Below are 25,369 nucleotides of genomic sequence, written 5' to 3'. Positions count from 1 at the left end.
ACTCAAAACATGTCGGTTGATTTATTCATTAAACGAATCACTGGAGAGTCTCTCCCCTCGAAGGCAGGAATGCCCAACGCTGGCTACACCCACTTGGTCACTCGGCAAAAAGAATACCGAGAAGAACAACTCCACGAATACTTTCCATGCCTAAATTCCTCTTTACATAAATATATATATATATATTATATATATGCATGTATCTGTATGCGTGTATACATATGTATTTGAAAGAAATACATACACGTATGCCTAATTGCATATGGAGCCGTGGAGGCAGAAATGGACATATATATATATATATATATATATATATATATATGCGCATGCCTTTGTGCGGGACATTGCGTGCGCCGTTCAGTCAGTTTCTTGTTTGATTCTCTGCCTTTGCTTCATTTGGAGAGGCATTCTCCCGAGCTCGAGTTCCTTGTCTCGGTAAAAGTGAGGCGCCACCTCGAGCAGCCAGTCAGGGCGAATCTCCAAGACGTTTCGCATGTACTCCTTGGTTGTCAAGACCAACTCGGTGTACAGGACGACCTTCGGACTCTCGCCAAACAAGCTGGAGTGCGGATGAATCTCCACGGTGTGTGGCTGCTTAATCGTCGAGTAGGTTCCATTCCGATTCAAGCGGGCACCCTGAGAAACAAATGTCCAACGCAACACAAAAAAAACAAGTGAATGTGGAAGTATACGCGTCTGCTGTACAGCCGAGCTTGTGCACATTACGAGGAAGAGAACGACATGGGGGCACAGAGCTGTGTATCTGCATGCATGCAGAAATGCATGCAGACACATGCATCCACAGACACAGAGACGTATCGAACAACATAAACAAGAGATCAGGATATGCGCATATGCACTGAGACATGCGCGTGGACATAAGCGCATGCAGATATACAGATGTATGTCTATATCGCTGGGGGTGGAAACATCTGCGCATGCGCGTCCACGCAGACATTGAGCTTTACATATTGATGGGTGTGAAAAAGGGGGACCTACGAAGGCAGATGCATTAGCAAAAGGCGAAGGCGCACCTGAGTGAAAAATCCGGCAGTCACTGCTTTTTTGATGGCGCTTTCGTCGGTCGGATCGGAAGAAAGTTCAACTTCAACTCTGTCGAGAAGGTCGAGAAGCTGCTCTCGCACATCTCGAGCGCGCTGAATCGATCGATGCTGGATGAAATTCTCGTAGCACCAGGGTACCGAAAAAGCTAAAAAATAAAAAAAAACACAGCAAACTCTACAGACACACCTACACGTACACACTCTTTTATTCGCATTTCTTCATATATATATATATATATACATATATATATATATAATAGATTGATGATTGTTTGTACCATCCCCCATAGATGTGAACGCTTCTGTGTGGAAGCGTCTACCAATAATAACGCTGCCTCACGACGTCATCCTACAGCTGCATATATATATATATATATATATATATATGCGTATACATATGTATATACATATATATATATATATATATACTGCATGTAACACACACATGGTCCAGATACAGAAGTCATTTCGTATGGAGATACGTGATTGGTTGAGCGAGAAACAAGTTCACACGTTGGCTGGAGTCTGTCGCGATAGGTTGACCCAACGAGAAAGTTGGAGGTTCGATGAATAACGGGAGGAGGCTGGAAACGAGATGTTGAAACGCAGCGCTCTCGCGCCACTTACAGGTTTCCTCCCACTGTTTGTAGACGTTGAGGAGAGTGAGATGGTCGCCCCCCGGTCGAAAGAAGTTTTTCCTTGCGTTGTCTGCATGCATCGCTTTGTCTTTGGGTCGGTAGAAGATGCTGTTGCCCACGCCGAGCATGGCGCATATGGTGATGCATTCATCGACACACTTGTATTTCTCTCCCTGAAGAATCATTTTCGAGTACATTGGCTCCAGCGGGAACTCAGCCATGCGTCGTCCTAGCTTCGTCAACTGACCCTGCAAAAAAATCGAAAATTCGGAAACCGCAGATGAAAACGAAATAAGCATGGAGACAGGTTTGCCTGCACAAATTGCTGGACGTCCGGAATAAGTAGTTGTTGAAAGAAGGTGGATTCACACCCATTTGCAGAAGCTATACGTCCTGAATTGAACCATGCTTCTTGCAGCAGTCAAGCAATTCTCTTTACCGTTACAGGACAGGACTGCAGCAGATCTGGGTTTCGTGAACGAAAAAAGGCTTGCATGCACGAGCAAACCTAGAAAGCACTGTGCACCGAAAAACGCATGCTTTGGTGCATTTGAGGGAGAGACGAAAAAGAAGAGAAAATCTCGAAGAAGAGAGGGAGGAAAAAGGAAAAGGTTTCGTCGCAGCGAGCAAAGGGAGAGAGTCGCCAGCGAACGCGTCCGAAATGCATTGCTACATAGAGAAAGTGAAACCTCTAGGTGGACATGTCGAGAGCGAAACATATCCTGGAAAAAATACACAAAGAAACCTTAAAAGAACAACAGATGCGAAACGCGACCTACCGGATTCAGAAACAAGCAGATCCAGAGATCGGAAGATAGAGATATAACGGCGCATCTACCAATATATTTATCTACGTATATATATATATATATATATATATATGCACATATATAGAGATGTATACTTTTAAATGTGAATATGCATGTAGATATAGATGGACACAGTGTCGCCCCAGATAAGCAGTTGTTGTATCTCTCTTGAGACTCAATCGCGTCTCGACTCGAGATTTTTGCCAGTCGGCAGCCATGTCAGGAAAAACGCGTTCCGACCTTGTCATTGAGGGCGGCGAGAGCGTACAAGAGTTCGAGAGCCTTGATGAGCGTCTCCGGAGGCGGTGGGTCCATGAAATCGAAGTTTATGAGGTCGTCGATCCCCAGACTCTTCAGCGCGAGAACGACATGACCGAGACTCGTTCGCTGGATTTCTGGAATGTTTGCGTCTTCCATTTCCTTCTCGTAAGAGAAGCGCGTGTACAGTCGGAAACAGTGACCTGGCTTCACTCGTCCGGCGCGCCCCGCTCGCTGGTTCACTGCTGCTTTGCTGCAAGGAACGGTGACCAGCGACTCCATTCCTAACACCAAAAAAGGAAGAAAAAGAAAGAAAAGAGTGGAAGAAAGAGAAGTAAAGCAGCACCGTTGAAGGCGGGTGCGAAGGGTGGAGAAACAGAGAAAAAAGAGAGGAAACAGAGAACACAGCAGACAAACACAGAGACCTCTTATCTTCGTCTACTCTGCCACGGTGGGCTCTCGCGAATTGGTGGGTCGGTCGTTCCGTCTTCGGTTCCTTTCCTTCTCTTCTTCATTTCCCCCTTGGTCGCCCTCCCGTCTTGTTCTCGCCGTTGTCTGTATTCCTCTCGTTCGCCTCTCTCTTCTTCTCTCTTTGTTTCTGCTTCGCTTCCTCTCTGCGTTGTTTCCTCTCAATCTCCTCATCTTCTCTTTGTCGTCTTCTCCTGCACTCCGCGATCTCTCTTTCGCTTCTTCTTCTCTCGCGCATCGTCTCTCTTCTTCTCCGTCTCGCGCGCCTGCTCGGCAGTCTCTCGGCTCGCTTCCTCGACGTTTTCCGATTTTTTCTCCTCCTTTCGCACCGGTTTTAGGACTGTAGGTATTCTGCTTGCAGAAGCCGCAGTCGATGACGTAGACGATGTTGTCGATCGTGATGGAAGTCTCTGCGATGTTCGTCGCGAGAACGACCTTCCTCGCCTTCTCCGGAGTGGGCGCGAAAATCTTCGCCTGCAGCTCGCCGGGCAACGTTGAGTAAATTGGCAACAGAATCAACTCCCCGATCTCCGTTCCTCGCCCCCGAACTCTGGAAAACAGACAGAACACAGCAGAGAAATACGAAACAGAGATGGGCACACGGAACTCAGGAGAAACAAAAAAAACCCACAGAGACATGCAAAGGAAGAACTCCAGTCTCCAGAAAAGAAGAAAGAAATGAGTCCAGGCCTGTGAACTTCATGCATTCGGCAGCTCACTGGACCAAGCACCCGCCACATCTGTCTCTTTCGTATGTCCTCATTTCTGTCATCCCTTCTCATGCCTCCTCTCGCCCTCCTTCTTTTCTCTTAACTCTCTCGCTCTTCCATCTTCGCTCCATCTCTACCTCTCCTCCTCGTCCTCCCGCTGTGTTTCTTCTTCCTCTTCCTCTTCACCCGCTCTTTCTTTCTCTCCTTCTCTTTCCTCTTCTTCACCTCGCTCTTCCATCTTCGCTCCATCTCTACCTCTCCTCCTCGTCCTCCCGCTGTGTTTCTTCTTCCTCTTCCTCTTCACCCGCTCTTTCTTTCTCTCCTTCTCTTTCCTCTTCTTCATCTCGTTCTTTCTTCTGTTCGGCGCCTTCTTCCTCAGCTGCTTCTTCCGCTTCTCTTCAGTCTGGGCTATCTCGCTTCTCTCCGTCGTCTCTTCTTTTCGATCGTTTCGTTGGCGCTTCTGTGTCACATCGATGTTCGTCCTTCATTCCTTCGCTTCCTTCCTCTATTTCTCCCTTCGCTTCCGTTCTCCTTCCCCGTTCTCCTTTCCTCCTTCCCCATCCCTGCCTCTCTGTGCCTACCTTCGCTCGAGCTCCTCGAGAGCTTCCTCGATTTCTTGTTGCCCAGGCAGGAAGACGAGGACATCACCGAGAGGCTGCGTTAAATGAATCTGCAAAACAGTGACGACGGTGGCATCGATGAAGTTTGCCTCTGGAGCTTTCGTGTAGTAAATCTGGACAGGGTACCGTCTCCCAGGAATGCGAAAAATCGGCGCTCGATCAAAGTACTCGGAAAACTTCTCCGCCTCCAAAGTGGCGGAGGAAACAATGAGCTTGAAGTCGTTTCGAAATCTGCAAAGAGGCAAACAGAGTGGAGCGAAAGCGCCCGGCTGCGGTGGGGGAAATCTCGTCTCGTTCGGGCATGTAACTTGCAGATCGTCGCTCACACGAAGACACGGGAGCTGCTCGCGTCTACAGTACATCTCCATTTCTGAAAATCTACATCCGTCGAAGAACAGATCTAAATATATATATATATATATGTATATATATAGGTATATATATATATATATGTATATGCATACATGCATGTTTATGTATATATGTATGTGTATGTAGACGTAGTTGTATGGGGACCTGTGGTTAGCTATAGAGAGAGAATGAGAGAGAGAAGATGGAGAGGCGATGTCTGTGTTTCGATCGTGTTCGTTGAGTTCACGGTTCGCGAGAGACATTTCTTTACCTCGCGAGATCCTTGACGAGGCCGAAGAGAACGTCTGTGTGGAGCGTCCGTTCATGAGCTTCGTCGATCATCATGACGGAGTAGCTGGCGAGGTCCGGCTCGGTAAGGAACTCTCGAAGGAGCATCCCATCCGTCATGTATTTCAGAACTGTTCTGTCTGAAGTGCAGTCCTCGAACCGAATTGAATAGCCCACCTGAGGACGGAGAGAAGAGACAACGCTTGAGGAAGAAATAAAAACGATTCGGCAGGCGCAGCGTCCCCCGCGAAGAGAGACCGACAGGGAGAAGCGAGGAGGAGGCATCGCCGGCGAAGTGGAAACGGTCCACCGTGCCAGCTGAAGCCTCCTCTCTCCCGTCCACGAGGACAGTCACGAGGACGCACTGCAGCGGTCCAGCGCCAGTCATAAAGGACGAAAAAAGATGCAGAGCGCCCAACAGAGCTCTCTCGAAGTGGATCAACAAGCAGACTCAGTCCTCACGACGCACCCAGAGACACGGCAAGAAAAACGAAATACGTAGACCGACACAGAGAGCGCGTCCACCGCCCCGATTGGTCCAGGAGAACCAGATGGATGCATCCGTCTCAATATGTATGCACATAGAGAGATCGACAAGCATGAAAATCTGCGCACAGCGAAACGTGTGAATAGCGGACAGACAACTGTCTCCACGAGGGCAAGAAAGCGATGCATGGCGCCGACACAGAGAGAGAGAGAGGAAAGGTGACGCATTCCTCGGTGCATCTATACCGAAAAAGGAAGAGCGTCTCTGCGCACACCAGCCGTGGAGGCCTGCCTGCGTCTCTCGTTACCTCGAGGCCGAGCCTGCATCCGACTTCGGTCGCGACGCGGGCGGCGACTGACATGGCCGCAACTCTTCGCGGCTGCGTACAGCCGATTTTGCCAGCTTTGCCGTAGCCGACTTCGTAGAGGTACTGCGGCAGTTGAGTCGTCTTCCCGCTGCCTGTCTCGCCGACCACGATGAGGACTGGGTACTCGCGAACGGCTCGCAGGAACTCCGTCCGGAAGGCGTAGACAGGCAACATCTTCCGCTCCTCCTGAACGAGCGACAGGAACCGCGCGCGCGCCATGACGCAGAGTCCACAGAGCGGTACAAGCAGGGAGAAAAACGCCAGCCAGCAAGCGTATGCGAGCACCGAGAGAGACAGAAAGGTCAGCCAGGAGCGAGGAGAGACAGACAAGAGCGAGGTGAGGCCCCGAGGATGTGGAGCACCGAGAGAGAGATGAAGACTTGATGCAGAGGACAGAAAAGCTCTCCTCCATCACGGAGCACTGCTGTGGTACCGCGCGCGCCTCGTTAAGCGAACGAGCCGAGCATTTCAGGAAGAAGAACGAGCGACCAGCCCATGTAGATGGAAGGAGAGTAGCTCAATGCATTTCTTGCAGGGTCCATCCCTCTCCCTCTTTCTTTTTGTGCACGATCAAGACAGACGGATGCCGACACCGCGCTCCCGTCGCCTCCGCCTCGGCGCCGAAGGGGAGAGAGGAGAGCGGTGACTTGGACACCGCAGCGCGGTCGCGATTCGCTTCAGTTCCTCTTGGTCCCGATCCCTGTGGGTAGTCCCTTGGCTGCCTGCCGCCTTCCTGGCGCGTCCGGTCTGCTCACCTGGAGAGAGAGTCTGGCGAGTTTCCGCTGGTGTGTGGCTTTCTCTTCTTTTTCGTCTCTTGAGAGGTTCCAGTCCTCATCGTCGAGGGGTTGTTTGCCATGCGTTTCGAGGAGCTCGAAGTCGATCGCAGCGCCTTCTTCGTTCAACAGCGAGTAGGCTTTCGCCGCGGCGTCTCGTCCACGCTGTGCACCGAAGGCGACGCGCGCATGCGCTGCTTTCTGTCGCTCGACAAGGAGTTGCTCGCTGACATGTTCCTTCGCCTCCACGTATTTTTGATGCATGACTTTTAGGCGCGCTGCCTGGTCCTCGTCGTACGAGTCCGGCATCACGTACGCGTCGACGACGCCATGCGACTCGCGCTCCCGAACGACCGTCTTGGCCAGCTCCAGAGTTGTGCGTTCCACCTCGAGGTCCTTCTTCTCCTTCTCCGTCAGCTTCTCGCCGGCAAACATCCACTGCTTCTCCCTCAGAGTCCTCTCGGCGAACTCTATGCGGTCTTCCTCGCGCTTCTTCAGGTACGCTCGGCGCGTCTCCTCTCGCAGACGCTTCACATAGTCCTCATTGTCTCGGAGCTTCTCGTTTCTCCCCTTCCTCGCCTCCAGAAGGATCGCCAGCGGGTCGTCCAGGTCCGCGCCTCCCGCTCGGTCTTGTTCTTTTTCTTGCTCCGCCTCGCCTTCTTTCTCCAACTCGGAGTGACGAAGGCGTCCGGCGCCCACCTTCCTGGAACTCGCCTGTTCGCGCGCGCGCAGGCGGGCAGCGAACGCGTCGCGCTCTGCAATGTCTTCCTCCTCTGCGCGCCTCCTCTCCTCCACAGAGTCTCCAGTGCGGGCGCGCTTCGAGTCCGGAGACACCGAACGCGATCCCTCTCGCGGACGAGAAGCAGAAGAAGGAGGGAGAGAAGAAGAGGAAGAAAACGAAGAAGAAGAGGAAGAAGAAGAGGAAGAAGAAGAGGAAGAAGAAGAAGCACCCCGTTCGGAGGAGAGGACAGTCGCTAGGCGAGAAGCTTGTGAGGGAGAGAGGCCGACCTCTTGGAGGCGAGAAGAGAGAGAAGAGAGAGAAGAAGAAGAAAGAGCAGCGTCCAGGACCATGTCTGCAACCGCGCGCGTTGAAAATCCCAAAGTGGCGTGGAGAAGCTCACGCACCCGCGAGGGAGACAAGCCGTCAGACGCCTCCCCCATCTTGAAAACAGAAGAAGTGAAGAGATCGAGGACGAGAGGCAAAGCGGAGAAGGCGAAGTCTAGCGCGAAAGAAAACAAGTTGAGGACAGAGAAGAAAGCAACGACCGGGGGCAAGCGACAACCTCCAGAACTGAGTTCAGCTGTACATACACAAGCTGACACCCGCGGAACAGAGAAGTCTCCCTCGTGGCTTGCAGATTTGACGCGAAGGATCGTCCTCCCCGCAAAGGTGAACCAGCGAGACGGAAGGAGAGATGGAGAATCAACGGCGAATAAAAAAAGCGAAAAAAACTGGCTTCAGCGGTTTTCTCTGTCTCGCGTAAATCGCTCTCGACTGCTCGATGGAGAAACCGGTGCATGCATCGCCTCTCTGGCACTCGCGAGAGAATTCTTGCTCTCACAAAAAACAAGAAAACTCAGGCGAGTCCTGACCTCTGGCTCTGCGTATTTTCTGTCGACGTATTTGCTTGCGTTTGCCGCTGCAGTTTCGTCTTTCAGCGGTGCCCCGATCAATCGTTGATTCTTCTCTCGACTTCTTGACTTTCTGCGGTGATGAAAACTTTTCGTTTTAGGTTTTTCGCGCATGCAGCACAGAAACGCTCCTCCCTCGCCTCCGTCTACTTTCTCGTCTGCCTTTCTTTCCTACCTCTCTCGCCTTCTCTCTCTCTCTCCTCTCACCCTTCTCTCACTCCTCGTCTGTTGTCACTCTCTTTTCTCTCTGTTCTCTCCTCTCACATTTCTTTCTTCTCCTTCTCCTGTGCCATCTCTCTTTTCTCTTCTCTCTTTTCTCTTCTCTCCCCTCTCTTCCTCATGTTCTCTCTCTCTCCTTCTGGTTCCTGTTCTTTGCTCTCTCTTGAGTGTCGATCGTTGTTCCCCTCTTTGTCGGAGGCAAGTGAATTCCTGCTGTCTCTCGTCTGAACGCAGACGGCCGTTGATGTTTTACACCTTTAGGACTGAAAAACGCGACGACTCCAAGCGGAGGAAAAACCGTATATAAGCCGCTGGAGGGGCGCCCTCACTCTGGTGCGAACAGGCTTTGGGAGTGGGTGTGGAACTTCGAGGACAACGAGAAACGAAAACATCCTTTTCTTGGGTGAGGGAAGACTCATAAGTGAGGCGTCCTCATGTTGGCTGTTCAAACGTTTTCTCGAGAGAGATCTGGAAAACCGACGATTAGATGCGCCTCACTTGCCTTGCTCGGCGCCATCTAGAAGAGAAAAGTTGACTTTTTTCAAATCTGCGTTTTTTTATAGGAAAGAACTGGTAGAAATGAGCCGCTTCTTCTGTCGCGCTGTCTCCTTCTTACAGAAGATCACAGTCCTCTCAAGGCTCGTTTTTGCGATTTCTTGCGGAGTAGCAGAGCGGTCGCGCAACGGGCAATTAGCGCCAAAGAGTAACAGTCACTTGTCATGTCTCGCACACCGAAGCAACGCAGTGGAGTACACGACTGTCAAGATTTGAAGTAGTTTTCAAAGTACGCCTGCCCGTTTATCAAAGCCGCATCGTCTCATGAAAACACTGCAACTAAAGAGCTCAGATGACGGATCTGTCGCGAAGGATGGATACCATTTTTGCATGCTTGGCGCTGAAGAAAGGATTTCCCGAGTACATCTGACAACGAGAGGGAAACGAGAAGTCCTCGTTCACCCTGGCCTAACATTTCACTTTTTTGGTGTCTCGTCTTGGACGGTTCGGAGTGGAATGCACCGGCGAATTCGCAGCCTCAAATTTGCAGCGTTGCCAGGACCTGATGCGGAAATCAGCAATCCTAGATCAAGAAGGCAGGAGACAACCGCTGTGAAACTCCGGTTTTTGAATGGCGTACTTTGAACTCCACAGAGAATCGCCTCTCTCTCCTCTGCAGGAATGGCAAACGCTTCGAGGGAGAAAAATAGGGAACAAGAGACACAGAGACTGACGGGGATCTCCGAGTGGCAGACAGAGCAGGCCAATCAGGAACAGAGAAGGAGAGAAAAGATGACAAACAGAGAGAGAAGACGAAAGACACAGCCTGCATTCCCTCGTTTTTCCAATCGACCCAGAGAGAATTGACGGAGAAACTCTTTCCTCCCTCTTGTGCACCCACACGGCCCTCAGCTTGACCGGGACTTTGTTGTCACCTCGTCGAGGAAACCGACTGCCATAGCTCTCAACTCAGACAGACTCGAGCATGCAGCTTGTACATTCTTTTCTCGACTCTCAAAAGTGCAGCTCTTTCACACCTGTCAAACTTACTACGCTGTCTCTTCCACACCCATATCTATATCTATCTATATATATCTATATATATATATATATTTATGTATGTATATGCCTTGTTTGGATGAATGCATATATGCCCGAAATATGCAGACGTAGACCTTTATGTGCGTATCCTTTTTGGTTTTTTTACGTTCTCTGTTTATGTTTCGATCGTTGCAATTGAAAAACGTATGCACCGAGAGTTCTGGAAGACGCGCGGGAAGCTGTAGTGTTCTTCCGCGAGACAGAACGACAAGGAGAATTCGTTCCTCCACGCTCTTTCACTTGCGTCCTCCTTCTCACTTGTCCTTGTGTCGACTTTCGATTGAAGTACGCTTTCAACTGCAGTGAGAGACAACGCCTTCGCTCTCTCTTTCGTTTCGAGGAAAACCAAGTACTGGGGTCTTCGTCCTGTCACTCCGGCACTGCATCTGGGTCCCCCAGAAGAAAATCAGCCTCTTTCCATTTCAGCGAACTTCAACGGCACGAACGCTTTTATGTAGGCGAGGACTGAGGAGCAGTGCGTCGTTTCTTTCTCAGCGAGATCTTTTATCCAGCGAGAAAACAGCTGGTGTCGTGTCTTGCCGCGGCTCTCCATAGGCAGTCTGTGGACGTCTGTGTTCCGAACCTTAAAAGCTAGCATTTGCCTGCGTAGACGAGCCTGCCGAGGCCTTTGCTTTTGCAGAAGCCTGAGATACGTGAGTGGAGCGAGCGTCGATTTTTTTCACCGGAAAACATCTGAGAACTGAGGCAAAGAACGCGAAAAGCGCCTTCTGAGTGCCCCGCCCAGCGAGCGGTTTTCTCCTTGCAAGACAGGCGCGTTGTCTGGCGCGGTGACGACCCTTTCTTTTCCCCCCCGTTTTATTTTCGCGAAACAAAGCGCAGCGTACATCGCGGAAAAGGTGGAAAACTCTATTTTCTTGACACACACGAAATTTTGTCGGAGGCGAAAAAGCTGGACGCCTTCTCGAGAGGGTATGCATACCTGAAAAATCCGACCGCTACTTGCGCGCGAGCTTTTTCCCTGGACTCGACTGGCTGGCTTCTTTGCCCGCGGCAATTTCAGCTCTTCGCTCTCGAAACTCTCTTTTTTCTTTCCTTTGTTGAGACGAGAACACTCTGCAACACAGAACGACCCGCTACTTGGCTTCCGGAATCAGTTCTGTCCGTCCTTTTTGTTGCAGCTGTTGCTCGGAATGTCATGCTCAGGACTCCGAAGCAGCTGAAGCTCTCGTGACTCGGCGACTTCCTTACTTCCTCTTCGTTCTCTTGAACGTCGTTCTCCCCGTTTTTCTTGCCCTCTCCTCCAGCTGTCCTCTGCGTATCTGAAAACGACTCAACTTGGCCCACAGCGTCGAGTTCTACGTCCTCATGCGACACTGAAGGCCTCGGGAATTTGGTTTCCAGGCCTCAGATCTGGACTTCCGCTGTACCATCACTACTCGTAGTGACAAGGTTCCTTCTTTCGAGAGTGCCGAGCCTTGCGGAGTCTTCTTCGGATGCATTTCCAGTCACAACAGAGAGAAAGCTGAGGACGCTGTGTTTGAAGAGCACGAGCCTCTTTCTTTCTCTCGTTGCGTCATTTCTTTCGCCGCGTTCTTTGGGACCTGCGGCTCTTCCTTCAGTTGCTGGAACTTCTTTCTCCAAGCCAAAACGCACTTTGTTTTTGTCGTCCTCCCTCCGTGTCTTTGTCGTTTGCCTGTCACCATCACGAGGTGTATCCCCCACAGCTTGCCGTCTTTGCTTCTTTTCTCGTTTTTTCTCTCTTCACAGATCCATCATCTTTGCATACACACGCCTCGCTTCGCGTTCGTCTTCACACCTCACATTTTTTCTCTCCTCCTCCCCTCTCCCTTTGCCCCGCTTGTCTTCTTTCTCCTTTTTTTCCTTTTTTTTCTCTTTTCCTTTTCGTTCGCGTTTTCGTTTTTCCCTCTTCTTTTCTTTTTTCGTTTTTCCTTTTTTTCCTCTCTCCCGCACCATGTCGACTCCGGAGGAGCACCGTTCTCCCTTGGTGTTTTCAGCGCCGCAGAGCGTCTCTCCGTATCTCTCCGCTGCGGCTTCGTCTCCGTTTTCAGCAGTGCACTACGCTGCGCCTCGGAGCGCGAGTGTAGGGGGAGGTCCGCGCCTGCATGCGCAGAAGGCGTCGGACGACAGCATGCGTTCTCATCGAGCCGCTTCAGCCATGCCTGCGCTGCAGGCTGCTCCTGGATCTGCGGCTTCACACCCCAAGTGGGTCATTTCGCGAGCTTCTGTTTCTCCAACTCCGCCTCTTGTGCGAACTTCCATCGACGCCGTGAGCGACCGTGCCGGCTCGGAAGACGTCGCGCGAAACCGCAGCGACGAGAGCTTGAGAGGAGGCATCGACGGCAGCGAGACGTCCGGCAAGAAAGAAAGTAAGTCTGCGAATCTCCGCGTCCAGGGAAAACACGGTCGACGACTTTGGCGAAACTTGGAAGCCGCCGGAAAAGACCTCTGTGCTGGCTCCGCCTGCCTCTCCAGAGCTCCCAGAGGGGGAACGAACAGGCTCTGTACTTGGCGACAGGGCGCGTGCGTGGAAGGGGAAGGTGCAAGCGTCTGTTGTACTGCGCAAAGACAGAGAGAGGAAACACAACGGGGAATAGAGGGGAGAGAGAGGATGCGAAGGCGGCGCTGCAAACCGCCTGGCGCCCACCTTGTCTTTCCAGAGACACAAAGAAGCTGGAGGCCACTGGGATCTGCGCATTTTTTGACATGAGGATCACGAAAGACAGTCCGAAAATGCCCAGTTGGCGCATCCCGCCACCTGAAGACGATCGCTTTAGACGAGAGAGCAGGAAACGCGGTAGAGGTCAATCCGAAACCTCTCATACGTGAGGAAGAGGCCAGACAGGAGAGAAGGAAGCGTCGGATGGGCGGGGGAGCGAACAAGGAAAGAAAGCGGGGGCATGCGGAACCGGAACGTCTGTGGGAACAGTCGAGAAGAGCGTATGGTTTTGAATCGTCTTCTACCTGTCCCTCTGCCGTCTTGCTCGCCGCATTTCGCGAGGAGAATGCGGCTCTCTCGCTCTCAAGAGCGCGACTGCCTCTCTCTTTGCCGGACTTCTCTCTTCTTTCTCGCTCTCCATCTGCAGGTCACCTGTGTTGCGGTGTCTGGACACCCAAGCGAAACATCTGCAAGCGTGCTCTCTACAGAAAGAGCCTTTTTTCGACCGACTTCCTGCTGTCTCCTCTTGCGGTCGTGAACGTCTTCGTTTCACACGCGTTGAGTTATATCCACATGTCCGCCTCTGTGTACAGATATCCAGAGATATACATATACATGTATATATTTATATATGTATATAAATGTATATATATGCATGTATATAGAAATACATGCATGCATGTTTGTGTTCACCTGCACATGCGTCCGATTGCCTGTTCCCTGCTGTACACGCACCCAGTCCTTTTCCTCTGTAGGTCTCGAGCATCCAAGTCGTAAAAGGATGAGAGGCGTTTTCCTTTGCGAGTCCCCACATATAAAGTTATGCACAAACTTGAACACTGACAAGCCTCTCCAGTTATACGTCCACATGTATATGGAGGTGCAACTAAACAAATTTGATTCGATATATATATATATATATATATGTCAAAACTCCAAACCGGACGTCTGTGTAAAAATATGTGTATATCGAATCAAATAATGTTGACTTGAGAACATGCATGCTAATAAGTAAGAAGTAAACGCAGGCACAAAGAGTGGCGATGATTTCAAGTTCTTTTAAACGTGTGTGACGGAATCTTTTGTGTTTTCTAGCTCCGAATTTCCTCCGATTTCTTTGCCTCGTCGGAGGCTTGATGAATGCGGGGACATCTTTTCTCGCGGCATCTGACGTCATGCACTTCCTCATCGACCCTGCGACCTACGCATTGGCTGTTGCCCAAGCGTGAGTGGAGAACTCTGCCATGCGAACCGCGGACTCCTTGTCCGGCTATGCACGACCAAGGATACATGCATGTAGACATGTCTACGCTTCTGCTGGAGCTGCATGCATGTTGGACCTGTCCACATCGAGGATCGCTCGCACAGATGTATATCTCTATTTTACATATATTATTTATATAATCTAGATAGATATATGCATGTATATGAAACTATATATGCATATGCGTCTATGCGGGTGTGCCCATGTGTGAGCAAACCTTGTTTTACCGAATCCTCTTGCGTTTCTTTGCCGAACATTCTGAGTTGCTCTGCCTGTGGCTGTGCTCCTGTTCATCACACGTCCGCAAGCGTTCTTCGCTTTCCACTGCCTGCCTGTCAGCGGTGTCGTTTCCAGCAGCCTTTTTTTGTCTCCGAGAAGATTCGTTTGCCCTTTTTCCTCTCGCCTTCCTTCCTCCAGACCAAAGCCGGTGTCTCTTGTCTGCGAGGCTTTCTGCAGGTTTCTGGGGCTGATTGTCGTCCTGCGCGAGGCAGGCCATTTTGCTCAGTTCTCTGCCTGCCAGAAAAAACTCCTGGAAAAGTGTGCCTTTCTCGACAACCCTGTCTACAAAGGTCTCTTCTACATGTACTTCGGTAATCCACCTTCAGTTCTCCACCTCGTGCACCCACACATAGAGACACATATCCAAAAATTCAAATACACATTTAAACAGATCAACCTTCAAGGATGTCCGTACTTAACTATCTGAAAATTTAATTTTCTACGTACTTAAATATATTCATATACATATCTACAAACATATATATATATATATACATATGAATGTATAGATATGTATTTTTATATATACTTGTAGGTGTAGTGCATTCTCTTCAAGATTTTCTACCAGATTTGTATGAGGTCCTGTGCGCATTTTGGACATCTGGGCACCTTGCTGGAGAGAGATGCGTTGACACTCGCGGCTGCTGTGACGTCTCCGTTCGTTCCGCATTTGCTTGTAGACTTGTCTTGAGTTGTGGTACTTTTCCTTTGTGAATCTTCAAGCCTCTGCAAGGGATGTAACGCACAGAACTTGTACCGCTGACTCAGCGGCAGGAACTCGTCTTTTGGCCTGGCGGTTTCGAGTGTACGTACCGCTGACTGGGGCGTTGTTCGTCACCGTTCAACCGCGTTTGAGATGCGTCGAAGACTGCTGAAGAGACGGCACAGTGCGTTTCCTTCTTGCATGTTTCTCTGCCCAGTCGCTCGAAGGAAGCGAGGGGCGACCTCAAATTCAGTTCATGAAAACGCGTTCTCTCTGTCGTTACTCTCTAGGTTTGGTGAGCCTGGCTCTACGCAGCGTTGCCTCGCTTTACACAATCCCCGGTACGTGACATTCTGCTCTCCCCTACTTCTTTCTTCTTTTTGGCCGAGAGTCCGGCATATCTAGAGGAGAAAGAGAGAGACACGTCGATTTTTGTCGATCTGAATCTCGTCTCAGGCGCGTTTCTTCTGCGGGCGCGCATCCTCTCGAAAACCGATAAACTGAAGACACTGGGGTCCCTAGGGTGCAGAAGGCGTCTGTAGGTACACGAAGCAGCGAGCCAGACGCCAGGTACTTTCATCAGAGAAGAAAAGGAACTGTGCGAACGGAGAAGGGAGCTTCCTCCAGGCCAAGGAGAAAGGAGTAAAGGCGCGAAACGAAGAGAGTGGGGAGCCAGCGACAGGAAGCGAAGGCGAGAGAGCACTGAGCCGTTGCGTTTGCTTTCCTGCTTCCAGGTTCGTTTATCGTTGCGACAGGATTTCTCTGCATTTTCATCCAAAAGACAGTGGAAGACGAGACGATGAAAGACAACCTCGAGAAAGTCACGGCGCTGTTCACATCTCCGAGGCACTAGCGGAGTTGCAGAGACGAACTCAGCGTTCTCGTATCTTCAGGCCTCTCTCAGTCCAGGTGTATGGACATCTGAAAGTCTCGTCTTCAACGTAGTCGGTGGTGGTTACCCTTTTCAAAACAACAGCGCGGTGTCGCAGAGGCGCAGTCTCAGGCGTTTTTTCAAAGGCTGTCCTCTCTTTTTTTAGCGTCTCCGGTTCAAGAAATGGAGACCAAGTCCAGATGTGCCGGCAGACCCCACACCCCTCGCACTCCCGTCAGGTGTATGCACACCTAGTGGAGGAGGCATGCGAGTTTTTTTCCTCCGATTCGCGAGCGCCGCTCGGTCGCTGCGTTCTGCTCGAACGTTTTTGTGGCTGCAGGGAGAGGCAGGCGGCGTGACTTCGTTTCCGGACCGAGTTTCTTGACTTTCATGTTTCTTCCAATTTGAGAAATCGCAGTGTGATGCTGCCGCCGTCCGTCTCTCGTGGCGCTGAAAAGTGAACAGCTTTGAATGACACTGACGGAGTACGCTTTTCCTGGAAGGGGAGAAAGCTGAGGCCCTCGCGAACGGAGAAGCCACAGATTCGCTCGCAGGAGAAAAAAAGAGAACCCGCGACGGCGTCTGGTGTATGTACACCCGACAAGCACCCCGCGGCTGTCCCCGTTGCACTGTGAGAAGACGAAGCGAGAGAAGATGTCGAAAGAATAGAAAGAGGAGATGAGAAAAACACAAGCGCCTCGAATCGCGGCGAGAGACATAAAAAATGCAGAAACCGAGGAAGAGCGACAATGAACGGTGTTTGCGTAGTTCGTCGCAATTCGCCCAAGAAGTGGAAGGCTTTCTTCACCCTTTTGTGCTCGAACATGCCGAAGCAAACACAAAAGCGAAGAGTTCAGATGGTTTTTAAACGGAATTCGAGAAGCCTGCGGTTATGTGTGTTGGGGACACAGAGACAGACGCTCTCGTCGGACAGGAGAGAGACAGAAAAGCAGAACGTTCCAGCTGGTCACCACAGGCACAGCAGAGATGTAGAAGGAGAGAGACATGGAAAGGCACGTTGAAGGAGCTGTCGGGATAAGAATTCCACTGACACCAGACACATACCTACAGATATCAATAAAATGCCGGTTCACTTGATACAGACAGATATCCACCCGGATCGGTGGCGACAGACGAGGCGGAATCGAGACAGACAGCAGTGGCAGCTCAAGCTGAGCCTCTCTTCAAGTGGAGAGCTTGTTCGTACGGAGGGTGGACGGGGGGCTGTGTCGGAGGGAGGAAGACATGTCTGTCGTCGACAGGGTAATTTCTGTCGGCGTCGTACCCCGCCAGATCCCCACAGGAGAGAAAGGGAACCAGACAGCCCTGAGCTGCTTCTTGTTCGCTGTCTTGTTCTCTGTTGTTGTCTCCTGACTCTGCGGCAATACATGCGTCGAGACCGACAGGCAGTGGCTCGAATCCCTTGCAGACGAGGAAAGCCTCGATGCTGCTGTTTCGACTTGCGGCCGGCTTGCAGCAGCGGACCTCGGCGAAGAGCGTCTTCAGCTGTACGTACACCAGAGGAATCTGCTCGCCGCGAAACGCTTTGCAGACGAAGACGCCGCCAGGCTTGAGAACCTTGCAGGCAACGCGGAGCGCCGCGAAGAGCAGCTGCGCCTGAATGAACTCGTCGATGTCATGCATTCCTGTCACATCAGGCGCTCCGTCGCAAACCACCAAGTCCGCTGGCTGCTGCGCAAAGAAATCCAAAATCGCCTTCACGGTCGACTCGTGGGTGATGTCTGCCTGCAGTGCGTGAACGCCTGGGATCGGCGCCATCTCCTGGAGATCCACTGCCACAATCAACGGAGGCGCCGGTGGACGCAACGAAGGAGAAGAGAGAGAAGAAGAAGAGGTCGACGAAGGGGAGTTTTCCGAGTCTCTCGCTTGTTCAGAAACCTGCTTTTCGTACCGGGCCAGCTTGCGCCGAAAGTTGTCTCGCAAGCGACGACGCAGTACTTGGGACCAACTCCCAGGTGCAGCACACAGATCGACAGCTCTCACAGGATACACATCTTCTTCTTCTCCTTCTTCTCCTTCTTCTTCTCCTTCTTCTTCTCTTTCTTCCTCTTCTCTCTCTTCTTCTTCGCAACACAGAGACTCCGCGTTTTTTCTAGAAGCCTTTCCGTCTCCGCAGTTTCGAGTCTCTCTCTCTTCTGTCTCTTCTTCGATTAGAGAAGATGTTCCGTTTGCGTTTCTTCCTTCTCTGCGGCGTCGGGAGAGAGAAGGAGGGGAGAGAAAGTGAAGTTCGTCGTCGAGCTGCAGGAGCTTGTAGGCAGATCGCGCCCGGTAGCCCTCTTCTTTCGCTCGTCTGTAGTAAATGTCTCTCCTGTCTTTGGACAACTTCCCCATTTTCTCTGAATCGAAAAACGAGAACGTTCCTCGAAGGCAATCGAGCAAAAAACCAGTCCAGAGAGAACATAAACCTGTGAGGAAAAGACTCGTGGCAAAAAGACAGTCCTGAAAAAAGAGATCTGAGAAAACTCTCAAAACAATCGCTGCACACCCTCTCGCGCGGCGTGCATCGGCTAATGTACGGAGAAGAACGCAAGATGGGGTACGGCGAAAGAGGGAGAGACACTGAGAGTGTTCACTTTTTTTAAAGAGGAAAACGAACAGAGACAGAAACAGAGACAGGCCGCGCACAGAGAGAGACCGACTCACGTTAATAGAAGTCCATTAGTTCCTACCTTTACATGTCTGTATTCTCATTCGTTCCAACAGTAGACCTGTATAGGCTAAATATATTCGTCACGAATACACGTATGCAACTACATACATACTTCGGTAGACAAGGTATAGAAATAGATATCTGTGGCGGTTCGGCTTGGGGAATACGGAGGGAGACATGGGAGATTTTCTACTCAGGTGAGAGCCCCTCGGGCATGCAGAAGCAGACTGGGAATTTGAGAAGTTCGCAGAAGCGAGAAAGGAAGAACGAAGGAGAGAAACAGAATCACAAGTAAGAGACAGTGCATACCGCAAAGAGGCCCTGCGCCGTCTCCGTGAGGTGTATATACAGCGTACAAGCGGCAACTGTCTCCACGACAGGTGCCAGCGAGATACGCAAAAAAGGAATACGAGAAAACAGTTTTCTCTTTTGAGAAATAGTTTCATGTTGAGGCTTTGAAAAAAATCGTTCCTCCCCTCACAGTGCATGCAAGAGTGTCACGAATTTTCTTGCATGCAGGAATGTCACGACTCTTTTTCCTGAGGAGAGAGAATCAAGTCGCGAAACGTTTCTTTACAAAAAAATGCAGGGGAACACACGCCGTATTTCTAGCGTTTTTCTAATTTATCTCAAACGAGTTTTCTCTGAAAAGCATCTCTGAGTGCCTGCAGACGGCGAGCGAGCTTACTTCCTCTCTGGGTGTCTGTACACACTCGCCAGCAGCCTCTGCAACTTCTGTGCAGGACGAGAAAAGCGCGAAAGAGTATCCTTCTGTCGCTGTCTTCTGATATTCTTTGTGTGACTCAGGCGGTGTCTGTTTTCCTTGCCTCCGTTTCTCGACGCACCAAGGTCTGCGCTACCTCTCTGCGCCGGGTGTCTCTCTGCTCTCCTCGAGACTCGACGATCGTCTCGGCTGCACTTCTTCCCTCTTGTTTCCGTATGTTCTTCTTCGTTCAGCTCCTCTTTCTCGGTTCTTCTCGCTTGCTTCTTGGCCCTCCGTTCCTCTTCTTCAAAGCCTTCTCGTCCCCGTTCGTCCGCATCGCCTCTGCAGGGAAGGGAACGCCTCTTTTTTGCTCTCCTACACTGGAAAACGACGACGGGAGTGAAGGGACTTTTCTCTGAGGACGGAGATCCCATCGCTCCCGCAGCAAGATGGCGCAGACGCAGTAATTCCAGAGAGAAAAATCTTTGCTGTTTCCAGAGATGTTTCTCTCCCCGACCGTCTTGGGGTGGAGGACTCGCGGCTTCCGCTGGGATCTGTGTCAGAGAGGCCGACGACGCTGGGTCCACATCAACTATCCACCTCGCAATCGGTCGACCGTGCAGATGGTAGGAGATGGAAGGTTTCGGAAGGCCTCTGCCTTCCAGGTTGCTCGAAAGAAAGAAAAACTGGTGACCTCTCAATTCTGATTCCCCAGAGCGGCCTCTGGTTTTCGCCTGAAAACGAGTTCCCCTCCCACTGTGGTGAAGGTTTACGACGTTCGTCCATTCTCACTTAGCTCCCTCCGTATGAAGGATCCTTCACATATATCGCGACACACGGCTCTTCTCATCATCCGAGTCCTACTATAAAAAGATCTTTCAAAAAAGAAGTCAAAATCGATAAAAAAATGCTGGTGGATCGGCATGTTTCAGGATTCTGTTGATGATACATCGCTTCATGGTCACATCTGCAGATTTCCTTCTTTTCCATATATCTATGTATATGTGTTTCCCTCGTTCTATTTATACATATATATATATATATATATATATATATATATAACATATATATATATATATATACATATCTATATACATTGGCATATGCATATGTAAATATACATATATATATATATTTGTGTATTTCTGTGTGTCTGTTGGTCTGTTTACTTTGTGGGTGTCTCTGCGGTCTTCTCGCTATCGCGTCTTGTGCGTCGTTGGACTGCATGTCTCTGGTTGTCCTGGCGTTTCCAGCTCGACGAGAGCCATGAAAAGCTCGTATTCGTCTGCAACGGATACATCGACCGCCTCGACCCCCGTCTGCTGCCGGAGCGACTCAGAAAGAGGCTGGAGAGAAATCGGAAGGCGGCGCTGACGCGTTTCGATGGAAAGCTCCCTTGGGGGCAGGCCGTAGAGAGTGAGGACGCGCGCAACGCGACGCAGCGCTGAGGAGAAACAAGAAAGAAGAACGCGTCGAGGGCGCGGAAACCTGCTGAGGGCGTCCGCGAAAACCCGGGGAAGAAAAGGCCGACACGAGCGGAGGATCGAATTCGGTCGAGCTGAAGGTCCTTCGACATTCAAGCAGGAAACGTTGAGGAAAAGAAGAGAAGAGATGACCTTCGACGTAGATGAAGAATACGCAGAAAGGGGAGGAGAGAAAAGAAAAGGAACGGAGGAGAAGAAGGACGGGGAGATGAAGAAAGGGAAGAAAGGACCGGAGAAAAGAAGAAAGTTCCGTCTTCTTCGCAAGAACGACGAAAGGCTGGCGAAAAGCTAAGACGACAATCGCGAAATGTCTTTCGTCTGTCTGCGACTTCTGAGCTTGCGCCGACCGTCCGTCGCTGCGGCAGTTCGTGATTCGTGGACTCCTCAAAACCGGGGGAGAATCAGCGAAAGCCGAAAAATGTACGAGTGTTTCCTCTGCAGCGACGGGAGCAAGACACGGACAACAAGTAAAGAGAGGTTTCAAAGGTCGTCTCCGCACAGTGAAAACCGTGAAACAAGTGACTTGGAAATTGTTTTTTCATTCAGGCGCTATCAAACGGATACACACACCTTGTCTGGCGTTCGCTCAGGCCCACTCTCACCAGTGAGTTTCCTTCTTTCTTGGCTCTCTTCATCTTCTCCTGACCTCCCTGGCGTTGATTTCGAGAGCAACATGTCTCTCTTTGCTTGACTGTTGGACAGACCGGACTCTCTAAAAGGATTGCATCCGCTGTCTCACCTTCTTTCGTCCCCCTGCTTCCGCTGCGACTGTGTCCGCTGAGCTCCCTGCACAGTTCTGGACCTTTATCTGTCTCCTTCTGCTCTCTCTGTCTCGGTGAAAAGATCCAACAATGTTGCCTTCGACGACTCCCCTCCTTTGTCGTTTTCCGTTTTTCGGTCAGGTTGCCTCCTTGTTCTGTCCCCGCTGTCTTGTCTTCGTCTCCCGAGGTGAGGGAAGTGTGTCAGTCGATTTTCTTCTCTGCATATGCGTTCAGTCTCCTGGAGGCCTTTTCGATGGCGGAGGTCTTGGAGATTGAAAAACTCATCCCTGAGATTCGCGAGGCCTTCAAAGGTAAGGACGCGTGGAGGGAGAGACGCTTCGAAAGCAAAAGGGATTTCGTTGTCCGGACGTATTTGTGAACGCATGTTTCTCAAAAACTGCGAATACACTGTGGCCTGCTAGACCGTCGAGACGCAGAGCAGGAGCCCAACGCGAGTCTGTAGATCTTCCCAGCAACAGCGGCGAAACGCAAGCAGCTCACGGAAAGGCAAAGGCGCGGCAGCGAGCGACGGGGGGGGGGAGGCAGAGGAAGCCAGCGAGAAGGATAGAAAAAAAGACAAGACGCAGTGTCTGTCCGTCCCCCTCGACTGTCGAGACGACTGTGGAGAAGCTCGGGGAGAGGAGACGCCGAGTTACATTTCTTGGCGCCTTTTATCGGTTGTTTTATAAACGTTTTACATATCGTCTAAATATACATTTGCGTAGTTCTAGCAATCCTGCAGGTACTGATACCGCGGACCGAACTGCGGAGCGCAGAAAAAGTAGAGCGAAGGAGGGGAAAAACCGAAGGACAGGACAGAGCCTCCGGAAGCCCAGCGTTGGGCGACGGCACCACATGAGAGACATGGCTTCACTGCTAAAAAGGCTGCTGTTTTTCCGAAACCGAAGCGAGAGGACAAGCCGTGAAACACTGTGAATTCGTGATCCCCCTGTGCAGTTCTGTAAAGCGACAATCCCCTCGAAGTCTCCTTTGGCCTTTTCACCCGCCCTCTTTTGTTCGCCGTCTGCCCAGTGACGAGCACCTTTCCTCTTCTGCGAGATCGCGCCTGCGTCGCCGCGCTGTCTCGCATGCGTCCTGCGGTGTATGGACCCCCGGTGTGTGTTTGGTTTTCCCTCTGTTAGCCTCCAAGGCGAAGCTTGCGGAGCAGGAGGCGCAAGACAAGTTCACTCGCCATGTCTCTGTCGACCTCGTGGACCTCAAAGAAGACCCAGTGTCCTTCCCCTTCACCTTGAAACAGCGCTGAAGCGTTCGAACGACCCCAGTCTCGCCAGGTCCGTCTCTGCGTTTTCCTTGTGCGAGAGGCGCGCCTGTTCGTCGAGGCAAACGGGAGAGGACTGGCGTCAGCCGTTCTGCGTCTCGCGTCGTGCGTCTTCTCCTTCGCTCTTCGACCTAAGCTGTGTCCGCGGAAGCTTGACGAGCTCAAGCGACTTCCATCCTGCGGCCTCCCGCGACGGAGGCCGTGCAGCTTCCACTCGCTGTTTCTCAGCTGCTTGTCTGCCGCCGGCTGTTTCGTCTCTGCCCTCATCTCTGCCGCCTCTGCGTTTGTTGGCGCGTTCTGGCTTCGCACTGGCGCGCGCGAGTCGAGGCGTCTCCGGCGCAGGCTTCTGATCTGAGAGACCTTCCGACGACCAGCAGCGTCGCGAAGAGTCGGGGACGCGAGAAAAAACCAAGACGAGAGAAACGATGGCGGGCCGCCACCGAAGGAACTCGGCTGGAGACAACTGACACGAGGCAAAACGTTCTTCGGCGACGTCCGACCAGCCGTGACATTAACTCGAGTCTTCGCCTGTGGATGACTCTCGACTTGCGCAATAGAAACGTCTCTTTGTCACCTGAGGATTCGTCGGAATCCTCGCGTCGAACGCCGTTCAGAGCGATTGTGTTCTAGGCGCATCTTGTCGAAGGATGCCTGTTCAAACTCTCGCCACAGCTCCTTCACAGGCGGCTCAGAGTCGTGACATGAATGCACCGACACCCGGCTCCCCGGGGCTACTCCTCTATAGAGTCAGATACATTTTTACAGAAGGAAAAGATTCACTTTCCCTGTAGACCGCATCGCGTTTTCTCTCAGACACTCTTCGCTGCTGACTGGAGATCGTATTTCGTAAGCGTCTCGAAACCGTCTCCGGTTGGGCCTTCTTCACTCGGGAAACGTAGCGGAAATCTGGTGCCTTTCAGAGAGGTGCTCGGCCGGAACAAGGAGACACGAGAAAAGGCAAGAAGACGTTTTACAGCGATTTTCTGCACTGCATTTCCTCTCGCCTTCGACGGTCACAACCTCCGCCTGCTGAATGCAGTCTGTCGAGGTGTCTGAAGAAAGGAAGGGAAGAAAACTCCCGCCAAAACACCGCATATTTCCATCCTCGCTTTTCCGTCGAACAAGGAAGAGATACAAAGACGTCGCAAAGGATGCTTGCGGTGTGAACATCGGCAACAAGAACGCTCCAAACAGATGCAAGAGAGCGCCATTTGCGGTCGACCTCGTCGCTGCGATCAGTGCTCTTTGTGTCTCTACGCGCTGCCCCTGAAGTCGTCGATACACAGCTGAATCTGCGTCGCGTAAAGAACTCTTCATGCGCGTAGTTTCCACGGACAATGCCTTTAAAAGTCGCCTTCAAGAGACAGTGCAGCTCGCAACAAGTTGTGTCGCCAACTATACGCTATAGACCTCACCATCGTCAGTAAACACTGGTGTGGAATCTGAAGAGCGCACTGCTCTCTCGCTTTCACGAGAGACATGTCGAAGTCGTGAATTGCACTTATCTAACGCGCAGGGGAAGCCCTATGCGCTCAACCGTAAATCCTAAAGCCTTCACAGTAAAGAAGGAATTCCAGGACTGTATTAAAACTGCAAACTCTGCCCAGGAGCTTGCGCCCACGGCGTTGGAAGCAGAAAAAAGAAGCCTGGAGATTTCGGAAGCCTGGAAATCCGCATTTTCAACAGTCAGTGACAGGAAATGTAACTTCCGCTCTTCTCTGACGTTGCGAACTCGAAGTGAAAGAGAACGAAGGGCCTTCCGCGTCATAAATCGACTTCCACCTTTTTTAAACCGTTCTCCGTTTTCGTTTCAAACAGAAACTCAGTTTTCTGGCAGAGTCCTCTCTCATCTCGGTCCTCTTGTGCATATCGAGGAGCCACGACAAACAGCATCATTGTATGTTTGCTTCCTATGAGTATATGTATATATATTTATATACATACATATATATATACACATAGATATGTATATATATTTATATACATACATATATATATATATATATATATACAGATATGTATATATATTTATATACATACATATATATGTATATATTTATGCATATAGAATGTTATTTGGAGCCGAATGTTTTCGTTCCTTTGATGCGTGGAAATGCAGCAGGAAAAGCCTGGATGTTGTAAGACGTTGAAGACGTCCACTTTCTACGTGTGTGGAAAAAGGATTTTCTCCCTTGAGACGAGATCTGATCGAGTGTCAGTAGAAAATATGCAGCCGCGTTGTAATACGCGGTGTGCTCGCGAGACATCGTCGGCTGTTCGTCGCACACAAGGACTTCTTTTCTTTTTCTTCCGTGGGCAGTTTTCAGCACAGCGGCTTGAGAAGGGCCAGAGGGCGACGTTCAACCGTCTTTGTCAAAGAGCTAAAAATCGATTTTTCACGGATCTCCAGTTTTTCTCAGCAGATGTGCAACTCTG

At 50.9% G+C, this 25,369-nt stretch overlaps 4 protein-coding genes across 4 annotated transcripts; 2 read left to right on the top strand and 2 right to left on the bottom strand.

Annotated features, from left to right (window-relative positions):
- Positions 1-357: 357 nt before the first annotated feature.
- On the bottom strand, positions 358-7,994 carry TGME49_263650 (pre-mRNA-processing protein 8, putative; the record flags this gene model as incomplete). The annotated part of the gene is made up of 9 exons (XM_002365424.1): positions 358-636; positions 1,035-1,210; positions 1,692-1,950; positions 2,752-3,053; positions 3,567-3,787; positions 4,529-4,798; positions 5,190-5,383; positions 6,001-6,246; positions 6,816-7,994. The coding sequence occupies 9 exons, from the start codon at positions 7,992-7,994 to the stop codon at positions 358-360; spliced, it is 3,126 nt and encodes a 1,041-aa protein (XP_002365465.1).
- Positions 7,995-12,213: 4,219 nt separating this feature from the next.
- Positions 12,214-16,017, top strand: TGME49_263660 (hypothetical protein; the record flags this gene model as incomplete). Its single annotated transcript, XM_018781340.1, has 5 exons — positions 12,214-12,628; positions 14,014-14,143; positions 14,639-14,772; positions 15,455-15,505; positions 15,899-16,017. 5 exons carry the CDS (start codon positions 12,214-12,216, stop codon positions 16,015-16,017), a joined length of 849 nt encoding a protein of 282 aa, XP_018637175.1.
- A 1,185-nt stretch (positions 16,018-17,202) lies between these two features.
- TGME49_263670 (ribosomal RNA large subunit methyltransferase FTSJ1, putative) lies at positions 17,203-18,387 on the bottom strand (the record flags this gene model as incomplete). Its single annotated transcript, XM_002365426.1, has 1 exon — positions 17,203-18,387. The coding sequence occupies one exon, from the start codon at positions 18,385-18,387 to the stop codon at positions 17,203-17,205; it is 1,185 nt and encodes a 394-aa protein (XP_002365467.1).
- Positions 18,388-19,909: 1,522 nt separating this feature from the next.
- On the top strand, positions 19,910-22,918 carry TGME49_263680 (hypothetical protein; the record flags this gene model as incomplete). Its single annotated transcript, XM_002365427.1, has 5 exons — positions 19,910-20,035; positions 20,663-20,825; positions 21,440-21,497; positions 21,889-21,965; positions 22,797-22,918. 5 exons carry the CDS (start codon positions 19,910-19,912, stop codon positions 22,916-22,918), a joined length of 546 nt encoding a protein of 181 aa, XP_002365468.1.
- Positions 22,919-25,369: the final 2,451 nt, after the last annotated feature.

Source organism: Toxoplasma gondii, chromosome VIIb, assembly GCF_000006565.2.
Source record: "Toxoplasma gondii ME49 chromosome VIIb, whole genome shotgun sequence".
Taxonomy (NCBI): Eukaryota; Apicomplexa; class Conoidasida; order Eucoccidiorida; family Sarcocystidae; genus Toxoplasma; species Toxoplasma gondii.
Note: the sequence above shows the minus strand (reverse complement) of the source record. Positions and strands in the feature narration are given on the sequence as shown.